Consider the following 19,835-nt stretch of genomic DNA (forward strand, 5'->3'; position numbering starts at 1 on the left):
CTTTTCTTGCCATTTGTTAGGGTACTGTCTCTTTGGTGACTTTGCAACAGGGGAATGCTAGTGGGCAAAAAATAAGAGGTTGGTGTAAGAGAAGAAAGGTTTAGGCAGTAGACTATTAGTCTTCAATCAACTCTCCCTTAAGGAGCCCAACCCTACATGCCCTTTAACCAGCCTTGTGGGTGTGAAGGCAGAATTAGCATGGGTTCCATTCTCAGGAAGTAGGCTGCTATCTTTCTCAATACTGGCTTTCTGAGTAGAGAGAGAGAGATTTCCCAATCCCACACTTCTTCCTCCCCCCACTCCCCCACAAACCAGCAGCAATTTTGAAGTAAGAGCAGCACTGTTGTGTGTTAGCTGCCAGTTCCTGGTGGCACCCCACTGCAGTGTCCAAAGCTGGCATGGGTGGCTCGAGAGGCACACGGTGTTACCTGCTGTGACAACATAGGAGGAGCAAGCCTCAGCATTTGGCCACCAGAGTCAAATCTGTCTTTTTTAATGGCCTTTTTGATGGGTAACATTTTTCAGCTGCTGCTGGAGTGAGGGCTCCGACTCACAGGGTGATGTGAGCTCCCTTTTTCCTGGGAGCTGTGCCAAGATGCCGATGTTCAGCCCTTGGCCCAGCGTGGTGCTGGTACCACCGATGCGTTCCCATAAACTGTCAGCTTGAAAAGCTGTTTAAAACATTTAAGAACATGTTCATGCTTGAAGAGTTATCCAAAGGCAATCAAATGTAATGAGTCTTTAAATTGACTTAAATGAGCTGGAAATCAGACCTCTGAAGCAATTGCTACTCAGGTTACTTACACCCTGCCTGTACTAAGGTGAGGTCTGTGATGTGAAGAACCTTTTCCCTGAAGCATGGATCCATCATCATTGGAGCTGCAGGGCTACAGTTTCTGTTTAAGCTTTGTTGAGCCTCTCAGCATGGGAGACAGACCATGGAAAAATGGGAGATCAAATGTGCAGTGCAGCAACATTCAGCAAGCTTTCCCCCAGCCTTCAGCTCTTGGTGGTAGTCCTCAGATCCAGTTAATACTCAGCTAGTGGCATTCTACCCTGTTTATTATGATTAAAGGTGGTTCTGAAATGCTTCCTGGAGTTTGCTGTGGGATTTACAGGCTCCAGCCCTGTGACCCCCGCATCTCAAAGGGGGTTTCCTTTGCCACAGGAGGACAGGAAGGAGGAACATTGCTCTTAATCAGATGCTGCTTTCTGCAAAGTTGTCCCAGTGTTGGGCTGTCTTATGCAGTAGATGTACTTAGGTATATTTTACATCAAAGACAGCAGGGCAGATCCCTTCCCTCCCAGCTTGTCATACCTTGGCCCCCCTTTCTCTCTCAGAGACAGGAGGAAGTACTGTAACATTGATGCTGGCTGAAGGCAGTCCAGCCACAATGCCTGCCGCTCCATACTGACACACAGGGAAACAGGCTCCGTAGTCTGGACTTCACACTGCTCATTGCTCACTCACTGGGGAACTGGACTGGGTGCTGCTTATCTGATTAAGCCCTGCTGACTTCATCTCCAGCTTCATATTCTATTATCAGATGGGTTACCAGCTGCCTAATGAACTGCCAGACCACAAATACTGTCCCCTAAGTGCTGTAGTTTCCACAGTCCTTACCCTACTTCCTTAGCTCTCTACTGAAGAGTGGGATTGAGCATCACCTTCCAGAAGGCATGAACTTATTTCACTTACATTTCTCTGTGTCTTCCACCTAGACAAAAATTTTCCTTTCTGCCCTTAGCACTGCATCAGGGGCCACACAGTAATAATGTGTGCAAAGTGTTTATACCCCAACATGCAGTTACAACCTTGCACTAAAATTTTACCATATCAAAATACAGATGTAGTGATCAGAAGAGAAGCAATAAGTGTTGTCTTTCTGTAGCCCTTTCTTCACAAGGGCGATCTCATTTCAGACATGTAGGTGCAAATTTCATTCCACATGAGCATGCTTGAGAAGCGGGCAGGGGACAGTCTGGCCCAGGGCACAGGTTTTAGGAGCACAGCTCCCTGGAGTGCTGCCCATTACACTGGGATGTTTGTCTTTGCAGTCACTGGGATGTCTAGGAAGGAGAGGAACCAAACCAAGTTTTAAACTGAACCTTCATCTCATGCTTCTGCATTGTCTCCAGGGCAGCTTGAGACATGAAAATTAAACTTGCCTTCCAGACCCTTGCAACTGCCAAGGACAACAGGTAAAAAAGCACCAGAGCCAACACCAAAAGAATACATTTCTTATATTATGAGCTTTTTCAAGATTCCTGTTCACATTCCTATTGTCGAAAAACAGATAAGTATTAAGTCCTACTCAGATGGTTTTATTTCACTCTTTATCGATATGTATACAAATTATAATATGTATGGATTTAAAAGCAAGTAAATGGAAAAGTATTATCAGTTTAAAAAATTACTATAAATCAGAAAAAGAAGGAAAAAGGTTTATTCTACAGCATGGCAGTTAAATGATTTGCATCAAGCTGGTACCACTGTTAATTTTTAATTGTTGTTATTAACAGCTGTAGAAAATAAATTTTCGGTATTCCATTTCTTGCAGTCATTTGTGTGGCTCTTTCATTTCACCCCAGTGAGACAATGAAAGCAGTGTGCCTTGTGGTTCAACCACTTTCTGATTCCTCTTCACTAATGTAAAGCCATCTGGTGACAGGAGAATGCACAAATGAATAATGACTACATTTTAGGAACTCATAGGAATATCTGCACTCACCTTAATTTTAGTAAAATCTGCCTAATTTTAATCTGGGTCTTAAATCTGTTTGGCAGGATTGTCTGTCTGCATTAATGTCTTGTGGTATGCTCTAGCAGTGGATCTGCAGCAGGAAGCTGTTGGAATGGAACCCACACTGTCCATATTGTGGGTGTTTACTTTGAAGCAGCCTTGGCTTCACATTAGCCTTGGATGCACATTAGCAGTTGGAGCATGTCCATCCACAGGTCTGGTTTCACACACTCCACAAGCATTCTGCAGCAGAAGTGTGGCAATTAGAACCATAGGGAAAGTTCCTTAAAAAGATTCTCCTGATGCAGAATAAAGTACTAACAAAGGCACACCAGATAAAGTCAAATTCCCCATCCCCTTGTTCTTCCTGTCCTAATGTTCTCATAACTGAAACACTGATGGTTAAATTCAAGACGAGAAAGGTTAAGACCTTGAAAAGTATAGATTGATTAAAGGACATGCTTGATCCTTTGAATTCCAGAGAAATTTCAATAAATGTTCTCCAACAACGTCTTGAAAACTGCTGAAAAGGAAATCTCTGGTTATCCTGTGACTGAGATCCATATGTTTTTTATTAAATTGTTGTCTGGCTGTGCTCAAATAACTCGTGCTGTTAGATTCAGGTGGCAGAAGCAGGTGCAACTCCAGCTATCAAGTGCAGGTTTGGCGATTGGCGGCAGCAACTTACAGCATTCTTTTCAGCCTGTGCTTTTTCTCTTTCCAAAGCAGCAGGTTTCAGCTTCCCTGACTGTTTTCACCATCTCCACTCTCGCTGTCGACAAAGAACGGAGCCCTGATTTTCATGGCTGAGTATTTCAGTGAGTACCACATCCCGTGCCATGTAGACCAAACCAAGCCATCATCGTGGGGTCCATTGTACCTCCCTCTTTTGTAGTATCTCCCATTGAGGTTTACAGCATGGCACCTTGGAGCAGTGTAGGAAAGACAAAAAGGGAATTAGGTTTAGCATGAGAAGATATTGGATCATTGCAGTGGAGTACCGTTCTCACACAACTTATATTTAGATATACCAGGGAAGGATGGACTAAATGGTTAATGCATTTAGTGGAACACAGAGGAAGATGTGGGTCATCCTAAAGCAGATACTGACACCTCTCAGATAATTGATTCAGCCTGTTGACTCCTTCAGGTGTATTAACTACAGACATTAGAACTACATGGCCTGAACAAAAGGGTGCCATTTGGTATGCTCTAGCTCAAGTGTAGGCAGCTCCATATTGACACCTAAAACTGCAGATGTCTTTTCATCTAGGTAAATCCTGCCATTAATGTACATTTTGTAGCTCCACCGATTTCAATTTGTATGTGATGAGAATCTGGTCTAAAGGACTCATCCTGCTCTAAAGCAGAGAAAATCTCAGACTGTTATATCCCTGTTCCCTGTGCTGTTAAACATTGTCGCTCTCCATTGATGCGTGGCATATGCCCGAACAGCAAATATGCCATCATAACAGTTATGGGGTGGCCCTGCCCTTAGACATGCTCCATTCTGTGGAAATGTCCTTTGTACACACTTCACTTTACCATGGCTACAGTTGTTTTCTTCACTGGAGTATAACACAAAGCACTTTCAGGCATTTTAACAGGGCTCTTTTCCTTCCAGGTCACTGTCCCCTGTGCATTTGTTCTGACCCATTTTCTTAAAGTGAAATCAACTTACATGCTTTGCTAAATTGTTTTCCTTTGAGGATCTGTAGGTGTGAACATGTTAGGTTTGGCTGTGTGAGGTGGCAAGTGCACACAGCAACCTGCAGCTGCTGTAAGGCAGGCAAGTCCTCTCAGCTGTACAGCCACCCACACCCTTCGCATCCCAGAGGAATCAGCTGTTTTCCATACCTGTTAAACCACCAGCCACCCTTGTTCTCTGATGCACAGTTGCCTGCCAGGAACTGATCGTGATCCTTATCAGATGTGGTGAACTGCATCCCTCTGTGAGAGGCTGACCACTGATCTTCAAAATTGCTCCCACCAGACAGAGCGTCACCAGCATTACCAGAATAGGTGCCAAACCATAACCTGTAATTGTCCTGCAAGAATATGTGAAACATTTATTTTATATCCATTCTTTCTTTTCCTCCCATTTTTGAGGTCAAATTAGCTCTGGACATTTCATCCACTGTCAAAGGCATGTCTGTTGAAGCCAAGGGTGACTTTTGTCTCCATGCTTTAATGATCATAGTGTAGATCAATGCAGAATTTAAACCTCCAGAAGGGATGGGTAATTACTGCTGCTGCTACAAAGGGCTTCAGGTTTATTGTCATTCAACAACGATTTAATACACTTTAGAGCAAGATGGAAAGCTCTTTCTAGGTGATGAAGAAGAACTCAGCAGAAAACGGCCAAGTGTCAAGTAATGGCCTTCATAAAGATCAGTTCTTCAGCTAGAATAAATGGTTAGGCATTTTACTCTTCCAAGGACTAGAAGCCATCGGATTTCTATGCTCTCATCCTGGTAAGAATATTTAGAATAATAATTTCATTGTGCACAGCTAACAGGTCTAAGAGATATTTGATACTAAGTGGATGATCACTTTTGTGTTGTTGGCTCTCTCCTGTCATCATTGTCCTCATTTCTTTATGACAAGTGGCAGTAAGGTATTAAAATGAATCTGTTCAAACTTTTCATAAGAAACCTCTAATTGCAAACTGAGCATAATGTACACATTTCTGGAGTGAGGATGGAGTTGGAACTAGGGCTGGTCCATGAAGTATCCTTGGTTATTTGGGCTACTTACATGTGGTGTTCAGGCAGCTAAGTCTGCAAAGAACAGCACCTGTATGGAGGTGGACACTGTCTACAACTAGAAAGCACAACATGAAAATCCAGGATGTGTCTGTCTCTGGGCTTTCTGTGTCTCTAGCAGTAGGTGTAGTGCTACAGGTACCTCTCTTCAAGGTAGGAGCTTACAACTGCTCTTTCAAAGCTTTGATTAGAATTCCCTGTTTTATTTAAAAACAAAGCGGAGAGGATTTGTTCTGGCACTTGCCTTTTATGTGACAGTCTGAAACACTCTCTTAGGAAGCAGAAGAACAGGGCTCCATTTAGTTGCAAAGGTTCAAACCCTAAGGCTCTCCTCACTCACAGAAGACTCTTTTAATCATGAGGGCAGAGGCAAATACACGTGGGAATATCACTGTGTGTATACATACATACAGAGGAAACTGCCCTCTGTTCAGCAGCAGAGTTAGCAAGAGGGCACAAACATACAATCCTGTCAGCCACTGACCTGGGAACTCAGTTCTAAGGAAAAAGTCCCAGCTTTATGTCCCTGATCCTAGGGCTGTTTGTCAGTCAGACAAACTAGGAAGCTCAGTAAACCAGAGCAGGTAAGTTTTGCAGAGCTGTAGATACAACCCTGATACTGGTCTGATGCTGTGTATGCAGCTGCCCCACCCTCACAGACCAAAGCAAGCAAATCACTGCTCTCTCCATTTCTTACCTGCTCATTTGCAAGCTGGAAATTTTCATAGATTGCATAACGTCTTTCCCCATGCCAGTCCATCAGGTCAATCTTTAAAGAGTTCTCTCCTAAACATAAAGTTGTGTCATGTTAGATGAACTACCTAATGCAAGTTAGAAAGAAATCCATGTAGAAAAAAGTACTTGGACCTCTAGCAAGCAGGTCATGGATGTGGTCATTGCCCAGCCAGTATTCATCATTCTTGCCCTGGAATTTCCCAAATCCCAGTTTGTAATCATCCCATTTCCTGCAGAGAGATATAAATTTCATCATGAGAGGGAATTAAGTTTGTCAAATTTGTGACACTTGAATATGGTAACAAGTAAAATTTCACCTGTATCTCTAGATACTGTTTTCTAAAAGTATCTGACTCATCTAGAAAGAAGTAAATACAACTCACATCTTACTTTTCCCCTTGCTAAACCTGTGCACACAGGTGTGGGGATCAAACCTTCAAACTGCCAGATGCAGTGCTCACAGTCTGATGTTTCCAGTTAAATGGAAAGGGAAAGCAGCAGCTGTCACATTGGTCTTCAGCAAAACACCTGCTATTGTTCTTCAGCAAGTCATAATTCACACGATCTATGTATTACCTTTGATATTCTCATATACTTCATTGTGTGTCATCATTTCCAGTTTTAGTAACCACGTGTTTATTCCCTCTCTCATGCTGTTATGGATATTCATTTTGCCTGACCTACATACTTGTCAATGCTCTTCTTCAGGATGTTTTTATTTCACCTGAACTACCATGGCTAGGTAGCTAACACTCTCTGGGCAAGCTGGCTTAGAGTCACTTGAGGTAGCTTTGCAATGCAGTGCATAGACTTTAGGAGGCATTAGATATGCCCTGAAATTGTGTGTTCTGTGAGGGTGAATTAACCTTCATGGGGACATTTCTTCTTAATTGTGCTACCAGAGCATCTCTTCTCCTGTAAATTTTAGTGTCAAAGTCACCTCTCTGGGATTTTGCATAGGAAAAGGACAATCTGGTTTGGCATCTTTTAGAATTATCTGAATACCGTAATAAATGTTACAACATGCTGAACATAATTCCTGATACGAGAACGATCTGTTCAACAGGTCTCAGTCTGTGCACTAGTAGCAGATAACTGCCAATTTGGAGCCTTTGACAGTCTTCAATAATGATAAAATATGCATTCAAATGCAGAGAACCCATGGAAAAAGAAGTTATAGATCCATTTTTAAAATGGCCCCCTGCTGCCAATAGGTACTACCAGATTGTCCTAATCCCAAATTCTCATCACTACTATACAATCTTGCATATCCTGCTTCTCAAGGGTGGGGTTTTGCCTGGCAGCAGGACAGGGGTAGGAGCTGGTGGTCTGGCTACAAGCCCTGTTGATGCAAGAACAATGCATGCACCTGTTGAAATTCTCCTTGCCGTTGCTCCGCCGCTGAATGACAGTCCAGCCCCCGCCATCGGCCATGTCACAGAATGCCAGGAAAGGCTCTCGGTCTGCTCTGGGCCTGATCCGGTAGTAACCACTTGTGGTGCTCCTCCGGTTATACACTGCAGAGCAATCTGGGCACAACAGTAACAGTTTGTTCAGTGGGCTGGGGGCAAAGCCAAGGGCTTTGTGCCACCAAGAGAAGATGTCACTGAGAGGCTGTACGGGACAAGGACACTTGACCAGCCTGCACATAACTCTGCAAGCCCTGTAAAGTCAAGGGAAATGGTGCAGCAATGTAGTAGCTACACTGGTTTGCAAACTGCCAGCCTGGCAGAGCTTTAAGGCTTGAGAGCCTTTACAGCCATGTCCTCTGAGGGAATAATGCCCAAATCCTTGGTGAGATGCAGGACAGCTGCAGCTTAGCCTGGGGCTATATCATGAAAGCCTGGGACTGAAGCTTTATCTGTCAGCAACATCATTTGCAGGGAAGCTAATTTCCATGTGGAAGGTAAGGTAACCTCAGCTGTACTTCTGATAAGCTCAAGGAAAATATTTCTAAAACAATAGGCTAAGCTCCTGTGTCCAGCTCTACTGGGGCGGTATCAGGAGAGAGCCTTTCAGGATCTCAGTGACTGGCACTTTCAATGTAATGCCCAGGATAAAATCTTATGACCATATTCTCAAAGTAACACCAAGGAACAAAGTATGCGTGTCTGTTCCTGTGTCACAGAAGTAATGGGGGAGCTGAGGAACAGGGAGCTTGGCTTATCCAAACAAGTCTGGGTGCCTGCAGCTGAGCCAGTCACTCTGGGCTCCCCAAAGTTATTCATGGAATAAGGGCTCTTGAAGAGCGGGACCCATCTCTTCCTAAAGCAGATGCATAAAATAAATCTGATGGAAAACATGAGAGGTGACTGTTCCTCTCTGCAGGTAAGAAGCCCAGCTGAAGATGTCCATTTTGTTCCTGGGTAATAGCTGCCTACAGCTGGGATAAGTGACTCTAGCCCCAAGGGATATCTTATAGTGTCAGGGACACCAGTCAGCTCTTCTCCTTCCCATGTATTGTGATTTAAAACACAGATATGTGTTTTAAATCACAATCCACTTGAAAAAAAATTTAAAAGTTTTAGCAGAAATAAAATAAGACACATGGGACACTGCAGGGAGAAATAAACATTGTGACACACTACTGCAAACTGTACCTTGGTCATACACTATCAAATTTCCACTGGTTGTGGGTAAGAGCGTCTCATGCTGCACACTCCTGTTGCCTGAGAACAGTTCACTTTTCGTTCTGTGGTAAGTGTTCTCCAGTATGTCCTTCAGCTGCAATTCATATAAGTAAAGCAAGTCTTGAAGATGTTTTAACCTTTGTCTTAATTTATTGTTGTCCAGGAGGCAGATATCTTTGTCCTATGGAGAAAATAAAACAAAACCACGCACACTTTAGTCAGTAGTAAGGAGAGATACAGAGAAAGGAGCATCTGTCTCCTCTTGACCCTAGCATGTCACACTGCCTATGTGGATCAACATGATTTCATGGCGATCTCTTTTTAAAATGTCCAAATCTTGCACAGCGTGAGTTGTTGAATTGAATCCAGAGGAAAAGAGGTTTCTGTAATGACCTTGGCATTGATCAGAACATGCTAGAATATGATCAGATGCACAAAAATTTGCTTTGGGCAAAAATAATTTGTCTTGACCCCCATTTGATGAACTCAAGGGGAAGGTTTGCAAACTATGGAAGTGCTCAGGTTGATAAGAGAGGAAAAACTTGGCTCTTGCACTGGAGATGGGCACAATCAGCAAGGTTCCAGAATCAGCTTTGTGTAAAACTTTAAAAGAGCTGATATTTCGGCTATAAAAACACATTTTTTTTAAAAAGAGTTTTTGTTGTTGTTTTGAATTCTTAGGAATGTCAATTCCGTCTCCCAGACAAGTGCCCAGCCCTTAATGCTATGAAAATCCTGTATTATCAGGACAACATTCCTTTAGCTGCAAGCATTTGCCTTTTTGCTCTGCTCTTGCAGGTCTCCATCCCTCTTGTGGGGGAGTATCCATGTCTGCATGAGTGGGAATGGTGAACCATTGAGAGAGTGTACAGACACAGCTAAAAGATACACACCGAAAACCTGGGTGCAGGTGAGCCAAAGCTGACCAGGAAAAGGAGCAGCAGCAACCAGTGCATCATCACACTCATTTCTTATCACCTGAAAAGAGGCATTGACAGGCTGTAATGGAAGCTTTTTTAGCTCTTCTCACAACTTAATCTCCCCTCACACTTATGTTTAATTCCCCAGGAGGTGCTGCAGGATTTGTTAAGGAGGTTGCTTGAAACTACAGGCAGGACAAAATCAGGGTAAGATGTATATTAAGGAGAAGTTAAAGCACCAGTGCAGTATTGCTGACAGGGATAAAGGCTCAGGTCTGCTCCTGATTCCCTGCAGAAATAAATACTCTGTGTGAGTTTCCAGCAGCCTCTGTATCTCCTCCCAGGTATACACACAGATAGAAAGTTGCTCAGCAGTCATGTCTCCTTGAGGACTTATCATCAGAATCCCACAGGGTTTATCCAGTTCAAACTTCTCAAAGTGGAATTGAGAGGAATTTGCCTCCTGGTTAAGTGACTGTAGACATTGCCCCTCCTCAGTCCTTGGAGGGGTCTGTGAGGATGGGATTACCTTGGAGGCCAAGTCACATGTCTGACAGAGTGGACATGAGATAGCTTTTCCTTGCATTTTGGGGGAAAAGATGTCTACTGCAAATCTGCCCCGACACACAGATGTGGTTTTGATTGCAGAGTGTTAGCTAGAAAATATGCTAAGTGACTGCCACTGGGAACATGCAGCTTAAAGTGAGTGAACAGTACAAATTGTTCACAATGTGCTTTCATGGTGCTTTAAAAAAAAACAAATTAAGAAAGAAAAAAGTCTGAAAAGTGCAGTAAACCAAACTCCCCTGCTTCACATCTGGAAGTGCTGCAGAAACTTGGCTTCCCAGCTCTGTTCTCTGTGATGTGCTTTGTTTCAGCTATGACTCTATCAGCATCCCCGCAGAGGCTGATGCTAGAGCTGCTTCCAAACCATCAGAGCTACTGCAACAGAGGAGCACTCTGCCAAGATGGGCAGGGAGGGCTCAAAGCAAGCTGAGTGAAGAAGATCTCCACAAAAGCTGCCCATAAAAGATGACATGCAAGTAGGTGCCCCAGTCTGTGGCAGGTTTTCAGCTCATAGAGAGAAGAGTTCAATATTGCAGCAGGTGAGCCCTGTGAGCCCAGGACCACTGGTGCTGTTTACACAACCCCACAGTGGTGCTGTTGGCTGCAAAGCTGGTGCTAAAGTCAGAGTCAGACCTCATGCAGTGCCCACGGGGGATGGAAAAAAGCTACCAGGAAGGGTGGGATGAGTGACAGCTCCTGGAAACCAGACAGTGCAGAGCAGAGAGAAAGAAAGCAACTCCATCTACACCTTTACCAAGACACATGAAATGCACATACCTGTAGTTTGCCTATCTTCAGATCTCCTCCTGGAAAGATAATCTCCCTTAAAAGTCAGCTGCAAAAGAAAGTGATCATAAACCTTTCAAGAGGTTGATGAGATTTCCCTCTCCAGATGACCCACATCAAGGGCACAAAGGAAGAATGTTCCACAGCGCTAGGCAGTTTCACAGAAAAGGTACTCGCAATTCCTTGGGTGAAAGAGTTACCCAAACCCCACGTTTTCTGTTGGTTCCCAGTACTCATCTTGCTGCTTCCCAGTGAAAATAAACAACAAGAGATTTCTATCAACAGTGCTCTCTAAAGGAGGGGGGAGAGGGGCTCTGCTGCTTGTGTACTATTACTTACCTTGACTAGGAAGCTCAACCAAAACTGACTTCTTGAAGTGTTTATGTGAATCGCTCAGACTAATGCTCCCTGTGGGAGTTTTGGCTCATGTTTTAACACAGCCAGGATCATTTCAGTAAGTCCTGCAAGGTGGAAATAACACAGCTTTTCCATTCAGCATTCCTTTTGCTGTTTAATCTGTTTTATAAGAGCACAGCTGTAATGCCAAAGAAGCTGCAAATCTGAAGCAAGAAGTGAATGTAGGGGTATTAAGCAAGATTTGCTGTTAGACTGAAGTCTCAGGAGGGTTGTGTAACTCTCCTGTGAGCTGGATGATTAGATTTGCTAGTTAACACAAACAAGAACATTTGTGGAAAAGAGAGAAAAAAAAAACAAACACAAAACCAAACAGATGGGTGCCTCCCTTTGCATTATGGCCAAGGAATTACAGATTATTTTAAAGCAAACAGCAGGACTGTTCCATTTTACAGAGCTTTGTTCAGAGGAGAAACCATGGGCACGAAAGACAAGGCACATAAACCCATGGTTAACGTCTGTGCTACTCTTCAGGAAAGCAGGACTATCCAGTTACTACCAACTACAGCAATGCTGTTTATTCCTTAAAAACTGCATTCCTCTTCTCCCGCAAGAACCCTGATTCATTTCACTGCCAAAGGATTATGTAAGCAGTTTTCTTCTCACTTGTTTTCTAGCCCCAGTTTAAGACTGGTTTTGACAGCTATGAATTTAAGTGGGTGAAATGTTTCCTCTTCTCCCTAGTGGGTACTTGGCCCTTTTTTCTGCCTGTTTGGCCAGGAACTGGGTGCTCAGGTACCACACACTGGAGCACAGGGAGGCTGCACATCATCCCCTGGGGCTTTCACCAGCAGCAGCAGCAACTCTTTCTCAGCTGAACCCATCCAGACAGTGCTCAAGACGTTGTATAACGATTTGTGCTCTTGTCTAGGTGGGCAAAAATCTCATTTGCCTGTGAGCATATCCTGATCCCATGTGGGATCAGAGACAGGGCCGAGGTTGTAGTGTCAGTGTTGGAGTTGTGGTTTGGGTAGCACAGTCAGTGCCTGCAGCTGTCTGCAGGGCCATATGATTATGGCCTTGTAGCATTAAGTTCTGCTGGTCCCAGGGCAGAAGGGAGGAGTGAAACTCCAGTGCCAGGGAAACTCACATGTGTGCTTTGTCACTGCAGCTTTGCAGGAACAGGACTCAATCTCCAACCCTTGTTCAGTGGCTGCCAAAACATCTCTCAGAGCCAAGACATCTGGAACACTCTCATGCTGCCTGTAGGCCCACACCAATGTTCACATCAGCAACATCTGCACGTGAAAATCCCACTCAGCTGGAAAATGGTTCTTGCATCTTGTTTCATGATTAACTTATTTTCCCAGGCTAGAGAAAACTTTAGGAATATCTGAAGCACAAAAGAGAAGTTTCCATAAGGTTGAGTTCACATAAGGTGGGTCTAACAGGAAAGTGTTTTCAGGTACTACTCCACTGGCTCAGAGCTAAAATAATCAAGTTATCATAAAGAATGTGGACACTGTGATTGCCAATGTTTCCTCACAGATGTTGAAATCTCTGGGCAATGTGACAATAAATGCCGGGATGTTTTTTTTTTTCCTGGAATACATATGCTTCACAAATATTCTGGAATGCAAATTCCTGTTTAGTTACTTGGAAGGAGATCAGATTCCCTTTTCTTAAGATACTCAGTGATCTTGTCAGCAAAAAATAACAGTCTTATTAACCAAAACCTTCCTACCCTGCTGTCCTCCACCTTCCTTCCAACAAAAGTAGGTAGGTGCTGAATAGTAGTCACAAAAACTATTATTCGCACATTAAATGCAATACCTGCACATGCAAACTGGTGGATAAATGTGACTGAAGAGCATGGCTCTGGTGTCACTCTTGATATTCCTACAGTTATGGGGAAAAAATGGCTTGGGATGAAGACAAGAACATGACACCTGATGGATACTAACACCTTCAAAGCCCAAAGGAACATCACTGCAGCTGGAAGACATTAGTGGCATTTCAAAACTCTTCCAAGACCAGTTTCTTGTTGATTGTTTGCTCTTAAAGGGGAAAGGCAAGAAATGAGGCAGACTGCCTCAGGCTTCAAAGGAGGTAGAGAGACCTGAGGATTTCACAGCAAGAGTCTGACTGCCTACCTGTGCTCTATGAAAATACAGGGTAGTCTGGACCCAGCTCAAAGCTAGACAGATTACTTGCCATGAATCCAGGTGCTCTATGTATGTGCATTATTTTTATACTTTCCTGTCACATCCCACCTTTCCATGAGCACCCTGATCACTGGGGGAGACTGCAGACCAGGCTCCTTTGCAGGCACTGCAGGTGTGGAGGTACCTACCAGGGGCCTGCAGGCCCTTGATGTTTGAGCTAGTATAAATCTCTGCAGGAATCTGGGCTGCCAGGTTTTTTAGAACGAAGTTAATATATGAGATCTGAAACAAATATTTATTGTTTTTTAATCTAACAATAAAGGGTTTCATCAAAGGTAAGATAAATTTAAAAGACCAGGATGACATCAGTCACCAGAGTTTCAGCCTCTGAAATAACCGAAACCGGTATTTGCGCATGAAAAGTCTGTGGTTGGTAAGCAAGGAGTAACCACAGAAATTTGTGTACAAAGAAGAAGCAGTGGTGGCAGACCATGAAACATGCTAGATTTGAATATTTTGATAACGTTCAAAGAGCAAATACATAATTCAGTTTAACTAATGAGTCTGCATGCAGCCTTTAAGTATCTAATGGGTTGACACAACAAACGTAATTAGTTTGTAAGTTCCTGAGGGCAAGCACAGGTCCCAGCAATCCCATGTCAGGAATAGCTATACCAAAGGGAATTAATCACAAGACCAGAGGGAGTATGAGGATTCCATGATCTTCTACCTACTTCAGGTCAGAAAACTTCTCTGACCTAATTCATGCCCATTTGAACTGGAACTTCCCTTTGAGAAAAAGACATTTTGCTGTAAAATGTTTAGTGCAAAAGAACAAGCCACAAACCTCAGCATGTTCTTCCACTTTTTAACTACTTGAATTAATTAATTTTTTTTTTTCTCTGAGTTTGAATCTTCCAAGTCTCATCCTGCAGCCTTTTAATTTCATGATGCCTTACTCTGAGAAGGGGAAGAGCCCTCTGCTGCCAAATGCCTTTTTCTCTGCTAAAGGATTGGTCCAAACACATGAGCTGTGTGCTTGCTCCTGGCTGGGAATCCAAACCTCCATTATCTGCTTTGGCTGTGGGTGTGTGTGCTGGAAACCCAGCAGGGTCATGGAGCGAGGGGTGCTTGGAGCTTTTCTTAGGCAGGGCTGAGGAGCACAGCACAAGCACACCACACTCTTGAGCACGGCACTTGGCATGGAGAGGAAGGGCAGGAACAAGTTCTGCTCCTAAGAGATTTCATTCAGGGCAGTTTAATGTAGAACAAGTACATAGAAGTGAGAAGAGCTGTGGGTGGTGTATGACAGGGTGTGGTGGAGGTGGTCTCACTGGGCATGTTGAGGTGGCTCCTCAACTGGAATACTTTGCAATTTGGGAGCCTGATTTGCCCTAAACAGGGACAAGCAGCAGAGATATGTGGTCAGGACAGGAGCAGAACTGCAGGTTCTGGGGGGATCTCTGCAGTCCAACAGATAGGTGCCAAATCAATTTGGCACCTATCAAAGGTTAGGCAGCTGCTGAAAAAATGCCTTCATAAACTTAAATGTTGATGATGTAAGTTTGCTTACACCTCTTCTGGTGCGCCTTGTCCTTTTTCCAGATCCAGCCCTGTCTGACTGTGATTAAGTCAATCACATTAAGAGCCATATAAAAGAGCTCAGGCAATATTTCCAAAATCATTCCTGTTTGTGGATCCAAGGATCTCACAATCATCTATCACTGGTTAATCCCTGCTGTTGCTCCAGGACTTTTGAGTGTTACCTGACTTCCTCTGTCACTGATGCTCCAAGTCTGACCTGTACAGTGTTACCCAGCGCAGTCAGGATGTCTGTGATTCACAACACCTGAGAAGTTAGTCCAGAACTGCCTGCCAGCTTTTCCACACGTTCACACACAGGCCATGCAGGTGGCAGGTGCCTTGCTGGGAGTCAGAGGGACTGTAAGCAGACCTACAATGTTTTTAACACATGTTGCATGGTACCAAAGGTACCAAATATCATCAAATATCAAATATCAAATATGAAAGACCTGAGGTCTTGTGTTCTGATATGGACGGTTGATTACAATTCACTCAGTGCCAGGCAGTTCTTATCCTATTGGACCATGGTTACAACCTCTGTGTCAGCTGCAAACTTCATCACTCAGGATTTTATCCAGGCCATGGTTTAAAACAAAACAACACATCATTAAACAGTGTAAGACAACACCCAATCCCTGCAGAATCTCTCAGGAAAATAATTGCTTAAGGATGCTTTCTCTTTTAGTTATTTTAAGACTAGTGTGCTGCACTTACATAAATGTCAAATAGATTGAATGAACCTTTTTAATCAAAGTTATTTTCTACCCAGTCAGTTGCTTACAGAAGCAACAAAATGCTTTTATTTTAGCAGTAAAACTTGCAATCTTGTTTTAGAAATATATTTGACACAATTATTTTCCCTAATCACATGTTGATTTACAATTATTATTAATATTATTATTATTGCTTCTATTATTAAGTCTCTTTAATATTTTATTAGTCAAAACCCTCTGTCTAATCTGCTCTCATTTCTCAGGGAGAAGAGCCAAGCTGACCAACTATCACCATCAGGTCATCTGATCTACCTGTTTTTAATATTGGCAGAGAATTAATTTTTTACCCACTTAGGTTCATATTTCTGCTATCTCAAGACTTAATAAAAATGTAATTATTTTTCTTGTCTGTCTTAAAAGAATCAGATATAGAAGAGCAATACCTACCAATTTTAAAATCCGTCAAGTTAAGAGATTCTGTTTACCACCTTCTCTGTTATTTTTGGAACACAAAGTATGTCATCACCCCTCTGAGAAATACATACTTAATCCTGCTCTTTAGCCACTATGTAACTGGATTATTTACTAAATATTTAAATATTTTTAAAATTTTTTTGACAATTCAGCTATTTTACACTGATGAAAAATTGTCAGAGGATCAGAACAGGATTCTCAAGGGTTATTAAATATCAGTATTATTACTTAACCAGTAAAAATATAACGAAAAGTATTTACAAGTCTTGAATTTAAAAAACAGAACACTTTCAATGCTTCCTTTTTACTTTTGGGTTTATGAACCTCAGATCTTGTTCCTATGCTTTTCTCTACCAGCTGAGACATAGAAATTTAATTTCACTAGTAAAAAGGTAGTGTTTTTATTTTAATTATCTGAGTCCAGAAGTTGGGATCTTAATAAAATAGATCAACCACCAAGAAAGTCATGATGACACATGAGAGCTGGCAAATATTCTACAGCATCACCAGTGCTGTAAGATTAGCAACATTGAAAGAAGCAGACAGCATTAATCACTATCACTGTCAATGCAGCATCTTTCTATTTGATGAAAACTGGGAAGAGCTGTTCTTCTTTTCAAAGTGTACCTGCAACCTTTAGCTGGCCAGCCCTGGAATTCAGCCTGGGTACCAAATTGGAAGCCTCCCACCTCCAGCCCCTCCTTTGGCAGATTTTTACATGTTGCTCTGTGAGAAGTCCACTTCAATACCTAAACTGCCTTCACACCTTGGTGCTTCCAGAGGCCAGGACAGGGGAAACTGGACTTCTGTATTTCTACACTCTTCTCTGATGTGGGCCTCCCCCGCTACTTCCACTGCAGAGATGCTCCACAAGTGTAAGCTCCTGCTGAGACTAATTTACAGGATCCCCACTCCTTCCACAGGATCAATCATTTACTAAGTAGCCTGCACTGCAAGTGCATGAAAGAAACACTGTCCCCAGTCATGGTATAACCAAAGATGTCTATTAAAAATGTGCATAGCTTTTATAGTATTTTCACCATCAAGTTAGAATAGCATGAGCCTGGATAGCCAATAGTATAATTAGTAAGCTTGCTAACCAATAATATTTGTGATCAGTTCCCTAATAAGCAACATCAGGTTTTTCTCTCATAGATAAATGCTTATATAATAGTTCTTTCTACAAACTACTGTGCACCTGCTACTTGTTACATTTTTTAAATTTTTTTTACATCTTTCCTGCCTTGACTGAATGTTCTTTTCTTTCTAACTATATGCTCTTTGTTCTCTCAGTTACAAGTTCCCTTTGTTTTCTTTCTCTACACTGCACATGTAGCTTTTTTTTTAAGAGAAAATTAATTGAATGTTTCTTCTCATCATCAAATTTAGTTTCCAGCCTTGTTTAGCTGCTTATCAAATACATAATTATTTGAATATACCAAACATACTTCGCACCAACCTCATGAAGTTTAACAAATTTTTCAGCCTACGCAGGGGATGAGTCCTGGTCAATGGCAAACTGAACATGAGGCAGCAGTGCCCTGGCACCCAGGAAGGCTAACCCTGTTCTGGGGGGCATCAGGCACAGCATGGCCAGCCAGGCAAGGGAGGGGATTGTCCTGCTCTGCTCTGAGCTGGGGCAGCCTCACCTCGAGTGCTGGGGGCAGTTCTGGGTGCCACAATATAGGACAGGCATTGAGCTATTAGAGAGTGTTCAAAAGAGGACAACGAAGATGGTGAAGATCCTTGAGTATGAGGTGTGTGAGGAGTGGCTGAGGGCACTTGGTCTGTTCAGCCTGGAGGAGGCTGAGGGGAAACCACACTACAATCTACAGGTTCCTCATGAGGGGAAGGGGAAGGGCAGGAACTGATCACTTCTCTGTGATGCCCAATGACAGGATCTGAGGGAATGATCTGAAGGTGTCTGAGAAGGTCTAGGCTGGATATTGGAAAATGGTTCTTCACCTAGGGGGTGGTCGGGCACTGGAACAGGCTCCCCAGGGAAGTGCTCACAGCACCAGCCTGACAGAGTTCAAGAAATCACTCTCAGGATTCTTGAAGTGTCAAGAGCAGGACAGGAGTTGGACTTCGATGATCTTTGAGGATCCTTCCAACTCCGGATATTCTATGATTCTATGTTTCTGTTACTTGCTATCAGTATCTGTACTAGATATTTATGTATTTATACATATTGGAAGGGAAAACTTTCTCTTTAGTGTAGTGCTCAGAAATGTTCCCCATTCTCAGCATTCACCTCAAGGATTTTATTTCTTTTGGGCAGGGAGCATCCAGACAGGCTCCTGCCACCAGTTACCGCATCTCCCCCTTCCAAGCCCCAGCAGCCCTGGGAGCAGCCGCTAAAAGCTCGCTTTGGGCTCCCTCTGGTGTCCTGCAGAAAGCCTCTCCGGCGCAACCCCGGCCTCAGCAGCCACAACAGCACTGCTGTACCGTGGGATGCCCAGGGACTGCTCCTCACTTGGCTGTCGGTAACGAGGTAGGCGTGAAGCCTCTGCACAGCACAGGGTAACACATCACATTCTGGAGGCTCCGATTCTGCGAAAAGTTAAGTGTTCGATGCCGTGTGAAAATCCACGTGCTCACTGTGATGCTCTGCCCTGGATGATGGCAAGAGCTGCCAAGGGCTGTGGGGGACTGGTTTGGCTGCAGCCCTTGCCCGGCCTGCACTGGCCCTGCCTCGAGTGCAGCCCCTCAAAGCTGTCATGCCATGAGAAGGGCATTGAGAGGCATCAAACCACAGCAGCAGAAAAGTTTACAAAAACTGTGAGGCTGGGACTTGGAAGCAGATGGTAGGGCTGGCTGGGGTTTGATGGGCTGGGGGCAGTGTGGTCCCACACAGAACTACAAAACCAATTGGGCTGGAAAAGACTCCAGCAAGCATCGAGCCCAACCTATGTCTGAACACCCCCATATCAATTAGGCAATGGCATTAAGGTGCCATGTCCAGTCTTTCCTTGAACACTTCCAGGGATGGTCAATCTACCAACTCCCTGGGCAGTCTGTTCCAACGTGTATTTTCTCCTTCTGTGAAGAAATTCTTTCATGTCCAATATAAACCTCCCAGCTTTAGACAATCTCTTTTTGTCCTGTCACTATTTACTTGGGACAAGAGGCTGACCCACCTGGCTCCACCCTCCTGTCAGGCATTTTAGTAGAGTGATGTCTGCCCTGAGCATCTCCTCTTCAGGCTAAATAACCCCAGGTGCACTCAACTGCACCTTGTAGACCTTGTGTTCCAGACCCATCACCACCTCTGTTACCTTCTCCAGCACCCCAGTGTCTGTCCTGAGTTAAGGGGCCCAGAACTGGGCACATTACTGGAGGTGTGGCCTCACTAGTGCTGAACTCACTGCCCTGCTCCTGCCGGCCACACTATTACT

The 19,835-nt window shown here is 43.6% G+C and overlaps 1 protein-coding gene across 1 annotated transcript; it reads right to left on the reverse strand.

Moving 5' to 3' along the window:
• Nucleotides 1-2,227: 2,227 nt before the first annotated feature.
• Nucleotides 2,228-12,087, reverse strand: LOC107209371 (fibrinogen-like protein 1). The gene is made up of 9 exons (XM_015639001.3): nucleotides 11,487-12,087; nucleotides 11,139-11,196; nucleotides 9,768-9,852; nucleotides 8,845-9,055; nucleotides 7,614-7,773; nucleotides 6,377-6,474; nucleotides 6,207-6,295; nucleotides 4,602-4,792; nucleotides 2,228-3,669 (listed from the first exon to the last, which is right to left on the reverse strand). The coding sequence occupies exons 3-9, from the start codon at nucleotides 9,840-9,842 to the stop codon at nucleotides 3,480-3,482; spliced, it is 1,014 nt and encodes a 337-aa protein (XP_015494487.1). The 5' UTR covers nucleotides 9,843-9,852; nucleotides 11,139-11,196; nucleotides 11,487-12,087; the 3' UTR covers nucleotides 2,228-3,479.
• Between the last annotated feature and the right edge of the window lie 7,748 nt (nucleotides 12,088-19,835).

Source organism: Parus major, chromosome 1 (assembly GCF_001522545.3).
Source record: "Parus major isolate Abel chromosome 1, Parus_major1.1, whole genome shotgun sequence".
NCBI classification, from domain to species: domain Eukaryota; kingdom Metazoa; phylum Chordata; class Aves; order Passeriformes; family Paridae; genus Parus; species Parus major.

What these genes read in the sequence shown, in the direction of transcription:
- LOC107209371 (XM_015639001.3), bottom strand. Translation starts at nt 9,842, where the DNA reads ATGAGTGTGATGATGCACTGGTTGCTGCTGCTCCTTTTCCTGGTCAGC. An exon ending in CCATGACCTGCTTGCTAGAG is followed by an intron (nt 6,296 to 6,376) that starts GTCCAAGTACTT and finishes CTTTATGTTTAG; the next exon opens with GAGAGAACTCTTTAAAGATT. An exon ending in TCCAGCTTGCAAATGAGCAG is followed by an intron (nt 4,793 to 6,206) that starts GTAAGAAATGGA and finishes ATATTCTTGCAG; the next exon opens with GACAATTACAGGTTATGGTT.